Here is an 11,727-nt window from a genome sequence, read left to right as displayed (position 1 = left end):
CCCAGCTAATTTTTTAAATTTTTAGTAGAGACAGGGTTTCACCACGTGGATGGTCTTGATCTCTTGACCTCAGGTGATCTGCCCACCTTGGCCTCCCAAAGTGCTGGGATTACAGGCGTGAGCCACCACGCCCAGCTGACACACTTTTACTTATTCATTTAAACATGTTTATGGGCATCTTCTTGGTGCCTGGCCCTGTACCAGGCTCTGGGCACACAGCAGTGACCAGGAAGCTAGCACTCCAGTGTTTGGGCATGGCTTCAGCTTCCTTCCAAGCTAAGGAAGGGGTTAGGGCTTTTGCCATGGGGGACTGCGCAGCCACTGAAGGTTCCCCAATGGGCAAAGTGAGCAAAATGGTCAGGTCTGCATGTGAAAAGGCGCCAGGGAGGGTGTTTGGGCCAATGGGCCCCAGTGCTAGGGGACCTGTGAGATTGCAACACAGGTAGGAACTGAGTCCTCCTGCACAGGCAGTTTCCAGTCCCATTTCTGTACAGACAAGGACCCTGAAATTCAGGGAGGAAGAGTAATTTGCTCAGAGACCCCTTATGAGGATGGGGGGTGGGGAGCACACTGCTGGGTAGACGTGGGGTCAGGTGTTGTGCAAGACAGGCCCAGGGTAAGGTGGTTCTGGTGAATGTGAGGGAAGGTGAGAGACCGTCTCTGGGGTCCACTCTGTGGGGTGTGGCTGAGATGCTGTCTGGCCCGGCCACCTGCCTACTTTCCAGCTGTGTGGCTTGGGGCAAGTTACTTAACCTCTCTGAGTCTCAGTTTTCTCGCCTGTAAAACTGGAATAAAAATTGTACCTGCTTCGGCTGGGCACGGTGGCTCACACCTGTAATCCCAGCACTTTGGGAGGCTGAGGCAGGCAGATGACCAGAGGTCAGGAGTTTGAGATAAGCCTGGCCAACATGGCAAAAACCCGACTCTACTAAAAATACAAAATTAGTCAGGTGTGGTGGCACACACCTGTAATCCCAGCTACTTGGGAGGCTGAGGCAGGAGAATTGCTTGAACCCAGGAGGGAGAGGTTTCAGTGAGCCAAGATTGTGCCACTGCAGTCCAGTCTGGGTGACAGAGCAAGACTCCTTCTCAAAAAAAAAAAAAAAAAAAAAAAAAAAATTGTACCTGCCTCACAGGATCCTGTAAGATAATCAGCGTAGGGAGCTTGGGGCAATGCCTGGCACCTAGAATGGACCTGTTCCGTGGGAGGGAATGCCAGCAGGTAGGCAGTGAAGGTAGGGTAGGGCTGGCGGGCTGGAAGAGCCGGCTCCAAGGACTGAGAGGGTGGGAGAAGCTGGGGACAAAGGGGGAATTTTGTGAGATTTCCTGGTTGGAGCAGGAGAAGGTGGCTGGCCAGGAGGAGGTCAGGGAACCAGGAGCCTCTCAGGTTGTCCACTGGGTGGGGAAGCCTCCCAGGCTGGGGGGAGGGGGCCCTAGGAGGGCTGTGGCCAGGGCCCGGAGGAGGGCAGGGCAGGGGCTGGGCGTGTGGTTCTAGTCACTGTGCCTCCTACCCCAGTACTTGCGCTAGTGGCTGCCAGCCAGACAGGCAGCAGTGCCTCATGGGACTTGTAGTTTTTCAGGGAGAGGTGGTGGCCAAGGGTGTCAGGAGGTGCAGTGCCCCCCGGGCAAGGCCTAGGTACGGTTATTAATCCAGGAAGGTAGTTTTCAGTGGCAAGGTTTGTAGGCTTGTATTCCGAGGCAGGATTTGGCTGGCAACTGGTCATGGGCGCTGTCCCTGAAGCTTCATCCTGCCAGGCCCCCTACGTGGCAGAATGGTTTGGTCTTCCTCCCTCTGGGGCCCACAGGCCAGAATGGGCCTCCCATCTCCTTCCAAAGTGGTGCAGCCCAACTGCCAAAGGCCACAGGTCACCTGGCTGGCAGCATCCTGGCACCCCCCCAGCCCCCACTGTCAACTCCCAAGTTCCTGTCCCGCCAGTCCTCTGTGACCTTTTCCCTGTAGCCAAGGTCTCTCACCAGACCCGCCTCTGCTGAGCCTCTCTAGCTATCTAGCTGTCACATGGCTGGGGTGGCAGCCCACAGGGCGCGTCCACCTTTCACTGCACACATGAAGAACCGTGGGCTCAGAGAGGTGACGGCACTTGCCCAACATGTGTCACTGACTCCTGGCCCAGGGACCTCCCTCATGCCCTGCCAGGCTTACGAACCCCAACTCTTTCATGCCCAATTTCGAGGGCACCAGACTTTGCTCCCATTTTATAGATGGGGAAGTAGAGCCCAAAGGGCTAACAATACGTGCCCAGGATGGCAGGTCAAGGACAGAAAGGCAGCTCTCTTAACTCTCAGGCCTCTGTCTCCGGCTGTCCCCTGCCACCTTGCCCTGAGCCTTCTCTGCCTGCCCTCAGGAGCTGGAGAAAGCTGTGGTGCGGGGCAAGGAGCTGGGGGCCCGGCTGGAGCATCTGCAGCGTGAACTGGAGCAGGCAGCTCTGGAGCGCCAGGAATTTCTGCGCGAACAGGAAAGCCAGCACCAGAGGTGGGGACAGGGCTGAGGGGAAAAGTGAGGGAGGCAGGGGTGTGGTGGGGTGAGCGTGGGGTGGGGCTGGGTACCAAGGATTCTTCTGGCAGGTACCAGGGCTTGGAGCAGCGGCTGGAAGCTGAGCTGCAGGCGGCAGCGACCAGCAAGGAGGAGGCGCTGATGGAGCTCAAGACCAGGGCCCTGCACTTGGAAGAGGAGCTGTTCCAGGTGACGCCGGCTGGCCTGGGAGCTGGGGGCCATGCCACCCCGCCCTCCATCCCATGAGCAGACACCAGGGTCGCGTGTGCTGCCCCTGGATTCTTGGCTAGCTACTTGCCTCACTCCCCATGTGGGGCCTGTTGGAGGGAGCACTGTGCTGGGAGTCAGGTGGCCGTGTTGACTTACCCGGGGTCTCATTTTCCCCATTCTGCACATGGACAGAACTTCTGCTGTGGATGACTGCTCCGCCTCTCACCCAGGGTTCCCCACTGCCTAGGGAGCTCAGTGCTTGGCATCAAGGAAGCCAGTTATGGTTTCTGCTACCTGGGCTGTGTGTGGGCTCCGTACGGAGGGTGGGGTGGTGGGGCCCAATCCCAGGCCGCCATCCTCAGGGAGCTCGCAGTCCAGACAGGATAGAGGCAAGAAAACAGGTGATGATAACGAGGTGCCAGGGGCTGTGAGGAGGCCGTACAGGGGCTTGGGAGGGTGCCACCCAGCAAGGTACCCAGCAGGTGCATGTGAGTCAATCAGGGGAGGTTTTGTGGAGAAGGTGGGGTTGAAACACAGGCTTAGAGGAGGCCCCGCGCAGCAGCTCACACCTGTAATCCTAGCACTTTGGGAGGCCAAGGCGGGTGGATCACCTGAGGTCAGGAGTTCGAGACCAGCGTGACCAATATGGTGAAACCCCATCTCTACTAAAAATACAAAAACCAGGCCAGGCGTGGTGGCTCAAGCCTGTAATCCCAGCACTTTGGGAGGCCGAGGCAGATGGATCACGAGGTCAGGAAATCGAGACCATCCTGATGAACACTGTGAAACCCCATCTCTACTAAACACACACACACACACACACGCACACACACACACACACACACACAATTAGCTGGGCATGTTGGCAGGTGCCTGTAGTCCCAGCTACTTGGGAGGCCGAGGCAGGGGAATTGCTTGAACCCGGGAGGCAGAGGTTGTAGTGAGCCGAGATCGCACCACTGCACTCCAGCCCGGGTGACAGAGTGAGACTCCGTCTCAAAAAAACCCCACAAAAATCAAAAACAAAGAAACCCAAAAATTAGCTGGGCGAGGTGGCCCACATCTGTAGTCCCAGCCACTCGGGAGGCTGAGGCAGGAGAATTGCTTGAACCCGGGAAGCAGAGGTTGCAGTGAGCTGAGATCATTCCACTGCACTCCAGCCTGGGCTACAGAGCGAGACTGTCTCAAAACAAAAACAAAAACAAAAACCGAAAACCGAAGAGGCTTAGAGGAGTAGTGGGATGGAGAGGTGTTATGAGAAGAAGGCTCTGACGCAGACAGAGAGAAGTTGAGAAGGGCAGGGTGGAGACGGTGGAGCTTCAGGAACCAGGAGCAGGGACTTGTGGGATCCAAGGGAAGGCATGAGATGGGGGCAGGGTTTCCCCGGCTAAATGCTGCTGGCAGGACAGGCCCATAAGTGCAGGTCCTTGCGGCAGCCCCAAGCCGCTGCCCTGCATGACTTCCCAGGGACTCTCCTTGCAGCTGCGCCAGGGCCCCGCGGGGCTGGGGCCCAAAGAGCATGTGGAGCCTCGGCTGGTGGAGACCCAGAATGTGCGACTTATTGAGGTGGAACGCAGTGTGAGTGTGGGCCACAGTGAGCCCTGGGCAGGGGGGTGCCTGGTGCAGTGTGAGCCCTGGGGAGGTGCCCTGTGCAGTGTGAGTGTGGGCCTGTGGTAGGCACTGGGGGTGCCCCCGCCACCTGGCTACCGCTAACCCCCACTTCTGGGCAGAATGCGACACTGGTGGCAGAGAAGGCAGCTTTGCAGGGGCAGCTGCAGCACCTGGAGGGGCAGCTGGGGAGCCTGCAGGGCCGTGCCCAGGAGCTGCTGCTGCAGAGCCAGCGGGCGCAGGAGCACAGCAGCCGCCTGCAGGTGGGTGGCCGCCCGGGTGCCCATCCCTGCCCATGTACTGCCCCCTCCTGCCCCTTTTGGATGGTCCTGTGGCCTTTTTCTATCCCAGCTCCCAGCCAGCTGCCCCACCTCTTCTCCAGTTTGTCCTCTGACCCCAGCCACCACTGTGCACCATCCTCCCTGCCGCTGTCTCCTCCTACCTGCCGCCAGCCCCCACATCTGCACCCGTGTCCCCCTGCCCTCTCACCGTCCCAGCCCTCCCCTCCACAGGGAGCCATTAGTCCCATTCTGCCCTGTGCCCCTCCCGGACAGCCTGGCCCAGCCAGCCTCTGCCACCTCTCCCCTGCTCGCCATCAGCCTCTGGCTGGGGTTTCTGCTGCCTGCTGTGCCCCCAGCCCTCTGCCTCCTCCACAGCTCTCTCCTTCTCTTGGGCCCTACCCTCTGCCCTTAGCCCCCAACCCTTCACCCGATTTCCAGCCAGGGGTTCCTCCCCAGCAGCTTCTGCTTCCCTCCTCCATCCCAGGCCGAGAAGTCTGTGCTGGAGATGAAGGGCCAGGAGCTGCACCGCAAGCTGGAGGTGCTGGAGGAGGAGGTGCGGTCGGCGCGGCGGTCCCAGGAGGAGACCCGCGGGCAGCAGCAGGCCCTGCTTCGGGACCACGAGGCCCTGGCACAGCTGCAGCGGCGGCAGGAGGCCGAGCTAGAGGGACTGCTGGTGCGGCACCGAGACCTCAAGGCCAACATGCGGGCACTGGAGTTGGCCCACCGGGAGCTGCAGGGCAGGTGAGCATCACCAAATGCCCAGCTCCTCCCCTGGCACCCCCTATCTGCCAGAGAAGACTCCCCTTGGCAGGTCTGACTCCCATGAGGAAGCACCTCCACCTCCGCTCTGTGATACCCCTGCCACTGTTGTGCTCCCCACACTTCTGGGCTGGGCTCCCCGTGGGGCTCACCTGTTGGGAGTGGTGGGCACCTGGCATGGCTTTCTGCCCAATGGCTTTCCCTGGGGGACCTATGCTTAGGAGGTGACAGACCTCCTCTGGGCCCAGATAGTCCAGCTGGCTGCTTGTGGTGGCCATAGGTTCACGCAGCCCTCTTAGCCCCTTGTCCATCCCAGGCATGAGCAGCTGCAGGCCCAGCGGGCCAGCGTGGAGGCACAGGAGGTGGCCCTACTGGCAGAGCGTGAACGCCTGATGCAGGATGGGCATCGGCAGCGGGGCCTGGAGGAGGAGCTGCGGAGGCTTCAGAGTGAGCACGACAGGTGCAGGCCCTGCCACAGCCCCTAGCAGCTCTCAATGGCCCCATCCCGAAAGTGGGTTTGGGGGGTGGGGTTCTGCCTGGCCTTCCCTCCCCGGCATAACCCCTCTGGCCAGCACTCGGACTGAGGACCCAGGTCCCTTGGAGAGCAGCTCTCTTTGCCTCCCAAGGGCTCAGCTGCTGCTGGCAGAGGTGTCTCGGGAGCGGGGTGAACTTCAGGGTGAACGTGGGGAGCTACGGGGCCGGCTGGCGCGGCTGGAGCTGGAGCGGGCACAGCTGGAGATGCAGAGCCAGCAGCTGCGCGAGTCCAACCAGCAGCTGGACCTGAGCGCCTGCCGGCTGACCACACAGTGTGAGGTGTGGCTGGGGGGCCGGCGGGGGTGTGGGTGTGTGGGGGGGAGCAGGAAGCCTATACCCAGGTGGTCCTGAGCTGGGTCCCACCCCCTGACCCATGTTGCCCCCCTGCCAGCTATTGACACAGCTGCGGAGTGCCCAGGAAGAGGAGAACCGGCAGCTGCTGACTGAAGTGCAGGCCCTGAGCCGGGAGAACAGGGAGCTCCTGGAGCGCAGCCTGGAGAGCCGGGACCACCTGCACCGCGAGCAGCGGGAGTACCTGTGAGTGGGCCGACTGGGAGCGGGGTAGGGCCTGTATCCCCTTTGGGCGTTCCTGGGGAGATCCCCCAGTGAGGGCCTAGGGACAGGGTTGGAGCTGACCTTCCAGGTCAGTCCGATCTGTGGCCAGGGACCAGTGCGTCCTCGCTGCAGCCTGTGCCTTGCTACTGCCTTGGCTTCCCTGGGCCTCACACCCACCTCTCCCTTCTCACTCCTGCCAGGGAACAGCTTAATGCCCTGCGCCGAGAGAAGCAGAAGCTTGTGGAGAAGATCATGGACCAATACCGTGTGCTGGAGCCTGGGCCCCTGCCCCGGACCAAGTGAGCAGCCCTGTCACCTCCCTCAGGCTGGACATCCTGCTGACCTCTGCCCCTGCCCTGGCCTCTGACCCCAGGCCCAGCTCAGGTCCAGGCCCCATGATGGTCAACCTGGCCTTTGCCATCCCCAGGACACCCTTTGCTCCCTCCCTCCTCCCTGTCCTGATCCCCTCTTGTGCCCTCTTGCCCCCAGGAAGGGCAGCTGGCTGGCAGACAAGGTGAAGAGGCTGATGCGGCCCCGGCGGGAGGGGGGCCCCCCTGGGGGGCTGCGCCTGGGGGCCGATGGGGCTGGCAGCACCGAGAGCCTGGGGGGCCCCCCGGAGACGGAGCTTCCTGAGGGCAGGGAGGCAGATGGGACAGGTGGGTCTGGGGGTCAGGTGGCCAGGATGGTCCCTGCCCCACATCCTCTGCCCCCACCTTGGCACCTGCCTCACTGCCTGGCCTGCATGCATGACCCCATTGGCCTTCCCTGAGGCCTGCTCAGCCTGCCCTGATGCCACCAGAGGCTCTTTGCCCTGGGCCCTGCAGGGTCACCCTTGGCCCACACCTCTCTCCTGCCTGTGCTATCCCCCACCCAGCCTGCCCCATCCGCAGAGGAGCCCAGGATCTGGGAGGTGCAGAGGACTCTAGGGAGAGGTCATTGATCCTAGACTGCAGATGAGGAGACTGAGGCCCCGGGAGGGGAAGCTCCTTGCCCAAGGTCATGTAGTGAGTTAGTGTCAAGGCCAGCACAGGGCCAGCGTCCTGCTGCCCCCCCATTTGCCTGGCTCCTACCCCCTCTCTGCACCTCCTCTCCCTGGCCCTGGGCAGCTTCACCCATTGGCCCCTCCACTCCACCCAGGCCCCTGCTCCTCTGACCCCCTCCCTACATGAGCCTCAGCCCCCTTCCCCTCCTCTGACCCACTTCCTGCATGAGCCTCAGACCCCTTTCCCTTCTCTGACCTCCTCCCTGCATGAGCCTCAGTCCTCCCTTTCCCTCCTCTGACCCTCTCCCTGCATGAGCCTCAGCCCCCCTTCCCCTCCTCTGACCCCCTCCCTGCATGAGCCTCAGCCCCCCTTTCCCTTCTCTGACCTCCTCCCTGCATGAGCCTCAGTCCCCCCTCCCCTCCTCTGACCCCTCCCTGCCTGTGCCTCTTGCAGGGTTCCCTTCCCCGGCACCCATGCGCCGGGCCCAGAGCTCCCTCTGCCTGCGGGATGAGACCTTGGCAGGCAGGCAGCGGCGGAAACTCAGCTCAAGGTTCCCGGTGGGCCGAAGCTCTGAGTCATTCAGCCCTGGGGACACCCCTAGGCAACGATTCCGACAGCGCCGTCCAGGCCCCCTGGGGGCACCCATCTCCCACAGCAAAGGTGAGGGACAAGGGTCACTGTCCCAGCCAGCCCCCCAACTCTTTGTGGACCCACCAGCTCCTTGGGGGAGGAGGCTTCCTTCTTGTTCCCTGTGTCTCCTGCAAGCTCTGTCCACTTCCGCCCTAGCCCTGGGCCCAGTGGTTGCCTTGTGCCTCCCAGGACCTGGTGTGGGATGGGAGAACTCTGCTGAGACCCTCCAGGAGCACGAAACAGATGCCAGCCGAGAGGGTGAGTGGGGGCCTGAGGAAGGAGCAGCGTTCTTTGTCCTGCCTGGGACCCCTGGCAGAATTCATCCATTCTGTTATTTGACAATGATCCTTTACCAAGTGCCAGGTGACGTGCTGGCAGGGGACACAGCAGGGAACATTCTGGTGTGAAGAGGCAGAGAGTAGTAAACAATTTGCCTAAAAATAATTATTATCTACAACAGCCCTGTCCACTAGAACTACGGTGTGAACCACCTGATAATTTTAACTTTTCCAGTAGGCCCACCAGAAAAAGTGAAAAGAGACAGGTAAAATGAATTTTATTTTATTTTATTTTTTTTAGTAGAGATGGGGTTTCACCATGTTAGCCAGGATGGTCTCGATCTCCTGACCTCGTGATCCGCCTGTCTCGGCCTCCCAAAGTGCTGGGATTACAGGCTTGAGCCACCGTGCCTGGCCAAAAATGGATTTTAATAACATTTAACTCAATATGCCTACACTATTACCATTTCAGCATGTAGCCAGTGTCAAAATCATGACTGTGCTATTAGACATGATTTTTTTTTTTTTTGAGACGGAGTTTCACTCTTTGGCTCACTGCAACCTCCGCCTCCCAGGTTCAAATGATTCTCCTGCTTCAGCCTCTCGAGTAGCTGGGATTACAGGCATGGGCCACCACGCCAGGCTAATTTTGTATTATTATTATTTTAGTAGAGACAGGGTTTCACTATGTTGGTCAGGCTGGTCTCGAACTCTTGACCTCAGATGATCTGCCCACTTCGGCCTCCCAAAGTGCTGGGATTATAGGTGTGAGCCACTGCACCCGGCCAGATGTGATTTTTTCATAGTAAGTCTTTGGCAGTTTGGGAGGCCAAGGCAGGCAGATCACTTGAGGCCGGAAGTTAGAAACCAGCCTAGCCAACATCGTGGAACTCTGTCTCTGCTAAAAATACAAAAATTAGTCAGGCATGGTGTCCCATGCCTGTAATCCCACCTACTCAGGGGGCTGAGGCAGGAGAATCGCTTGAACCTGGGAGGCGGAGGGTGCAGTGAGCCAAGATCACGCCATTGCACTCCAGCCTTGGTGACAGAGTGAGACTGTCTCAAAAACAAAAAACAAAAAACATAGTAGGTCTTTGAAGCACGTCACAGGCCAGCCCCATCTCACCTGCTCAGCTCACCCAGGGCAGCTCAGCCCTAGACCCCATGGACCATCAGGAGGCGCTAATGCTCTGGGAAGAAAGGAGAGCAGGGGAGGGGTCAGGAGCTCAGGAACTCTGGGCAGGCTAGTTGGAGTTTTAGTAACTAGGGTGCTGGGGTGGGCCTCAGAGAGGAGGTGAAGTTGGAGCAAAGGCTTGAGGGGAGAGTTTGTCGTGTGGACACACCTGAGAACACAGAGGGAGCAGAGGGAGCCACTGAGGGAACAGCAGGCATGGTGCAGCTGGAAGCGGTGGGTATTGGCGGGTCGGGGGTGGGCAGAAGGTGCTCGAGCCTGTAGGCCTCCTGGGACTCTGGGAGTCCTCCTGAGGGAGGCGGGTCTGAGCTAAGCCTTTCCCTCTAGGCCCCGAGGTACAGGAACCGGAGAAACGTCCCCTCACCCCGTCCCTCAGCCAGTGACACCATGGGGACAGCAGGATCGGGAGTGCAGCCCTCTTGCCGCTGGAGTGTCAGCGGGGCCCTCAGGCAGCCCAAGAGCTCAGGGAGCCAGGGCCCCCAAGGGGAGTCCTTGGACAAGGAGGCCTGGGCCTGGAGATCCTCCATGGTCAGTGCCAGGGCCCGGAGGTGGAGCTGGGACAAGTGTGTGGACAGGGGGGACAGCTGGTCCTCACGAGTGGCTCTAGGCCGGGATTCTGGCTCTTCCAGGTGGCTCCCGCTGAGGCAGCGGTCTCTGGGGGATCCCCCAGCTGAAGGAGGCTGGCAGGAGTAGAGCCCCCTGCCCAGTCCAGGCAGGGAGCTGAGTCCCAGTGCCAGGAGATTGTGGCCTGGGCTGATCTTGAGCCTCAGCTGGACACGAGGGGCATGAGAATAAAGCTGAACTGCAGCCTTCTGAGTCTTGCTCTGTCTGTTGGCTACATTGGGTACCTCGGGGCACCAGGAACACATGCCACCCCAGTCCTCCTGGTTGGCGGGGGTCTGTGGGCAGAAGGCCCCTGCCTGGACAGGGCGACACAGGCCTTTCTCCAGGGGCTTGGCCAGTCTGGCTGGCCAAAGCCCGAATGTCCTGGTGAAGTGGAGAGGGGATGACATCCTGGGCAGCCAGCAGGGATTGGAGTCTAAGATCTGGGCTAAGAGGTGGGGGCAGTTCACAGCCTGGCGGGGCATCACTTAATGCCAGGGGCTGCCACAAGAGGTGGGAGGGACGCTGGCTCTCTGACCAGGGCCTCTAGCATGATGCCTGAGAAGGGGGGCAATTAGGCTGGGGTGCAGGATGTGAGTCAGGGTACCTGGGGCCGCCCAGGGGAGGGTGGGGCTGCCCAGGGCTGAGATGAGGCAGCCTGAACTTGGGGGATGCAGAGCTGGGAGGGGCGGCCCGTCCAGCCTCCCAGGTGTGACCTGCAGCAGCCTGAGTCCCTCCTCCTCTCAGCCAGGGCTTCACAGGACACGGCGTGGGGTGGACATCCTGGCCTCTCCAGCTGGCAGAGAAGCAGAGAGCCCCTCCCCACCGGTCTCAGGGCCTGGGGCCTCATGGTTGTCCACTTTGCTAGGTGGCCCCATTGGTGGTCAGGAAGGGGAAGGCAAGAAGAACAAGAGGGAGCAGAGGCTCAGGAGGACCAGTCAGCAGGGGCCCTGGGCCTCATGGGGAGAGGGGGCAACCCCGTGTGGCACTGACATCTCTTCTTGAGGCCTACTCAGGGCTCGAAGCTGGGTACTGCATCAGGTTAGGAGACAACAGGGGCAGCACACATGAGGTGCGCATGGCACCTGGTGGGCTCTGCATGGTGGCTAGGGGCTGATGTGCTTCTGCAGGTCCCCTCTACAGAGAGCTGGTCAGAAAACTGGCCACTCTTCCTTGCCATGGGGTCCCAGGCTTGGCTCCAGCCCCCTCTTGGTGATGAGGCTCCTCTTTGCAAAGGCCAGTCTGCTGGGGAGTGGGACCCTGGTGGCCACCCCCAGGAAGGTGGAGTAGGGCAGGCCCCACTGCCTGAGAGCTGAGTGACTTCCAGGATCCAGACCCCTTCTCAGCCTGCGCAGCACCAGGCACCTCACCCCCCATCTTGGGGCACAGACTCCTGGTGTCCTCCAGCCACTGGCTGCAGCCGGCATTCCCAGGCAGACCCCTGCCTTGGGGGCAAATGCCCCAGAGGCTCCAGGTTACCCACGGGCTCAGGGATGGCTCCCACGGGGTGTTTCCAGGTCCCCGGAGAGTCGAGTAAGGTCCCGGAGCGCACGGCCCTGAGGCCTGGCCGGGGGGGCTCGGG

At 60.7% G+C, this 11,727-nt stretch overlaps 1 protein-coding gene across 1 annotated transcript in view; it reads left to right on the top strand.

Annotated features, from left to right (window-relative positions):
* Nucleotides 1-10,358, top strand: part of CCDC88B (coiled-coil domain containing 88B) — a 16,724-nt gene extending 6,366 nt beyond the window's left edge. Inside the window, exons 15-28 of the mRNA XM_011942775.1 lie at nucleotides 1,340-1,363; nucleotides 2,367-2,491; nucleotides 2,584-2,701; nucleotides 4,205-4,300; nucleotides 4,453-4,593; nucleotides 5,096-5,352; nucleotides 5,687-5,830; nucleotides 5,997-6,183; nucleotides 6,296-6,441; nucleotides 6,660-6,758; nucleotides 6,949-7,115; nucleotides 7,896-8,102; nucleotides 8,262-8,330; nucleotides 9,870-10,358. Coding sequence (XP_011798165.1) covers nucleotides 1,340-1,363; nucleotides 2,367-2,491; nucleotides 2,584-2,701; nucleotides 4,205-4,300; nucleotides 4,453-4,593; nucleotides 5,096-5,352; nucleotides 5,687-5,830; nucleotides 5,997-6,183; nucleotides 6,296-6,441; nucleotides 6,660-6,758; nucleotides 6,949-7,115; nucleotides 7,896-8,102; nucleotides 8,262-8,330; nucleotides 9,870-9,925 — 1,836 coding nt within the window. The 3' untranslated portion in view covers nucleotides 9,926-10,358. The remainder of the gene's footprint in view (nucleotides 1-1,339; nucleotides 1,364-2,366; nucleotides 2,492-2,583; nucleotides 2,702-4,204; nucleotides 4,301-4,452; nucleotides 4,594-5,095; nucleotides 5,353-5,686; nucleotides 5,831-5,996; nucleotides 6,184-6,295; nucleotides 6,442-6,659; nucleotides 6,759-6,948; nucleotides 7,116-7,895; nucleotides 8,103-8,261; nucleotides 8,331-9,869) is intronic.
* The last annotated feature ends 1,369 nt before the right edge of the window (nucleotides 10,359-11,727 follow it).

The sequence above is a fragment of the Colobus angolensis genome, unplaced genomic scaffold (assembly GCF_000951035.1).
Source record: "Colobus angolensis palliatus isolate OR3802 unplaced genomic scaffold, Cang.pa_1.0 Scaffold21, whole genome shotgun sequence".
In the NCBI taxonomy this organism is placed as follows: domain Eukaryota; kingdom Metazoa; phylum Chordata; class Mammalia; order Primates; family Cercopithecidae; genus Colobus; species Colobus angolensis.
The sequence above is the reverse complement of the archived record's forward strand: the minus strand, read 5'-3'. Positions and strand labels throughout refer to the sequence as shown.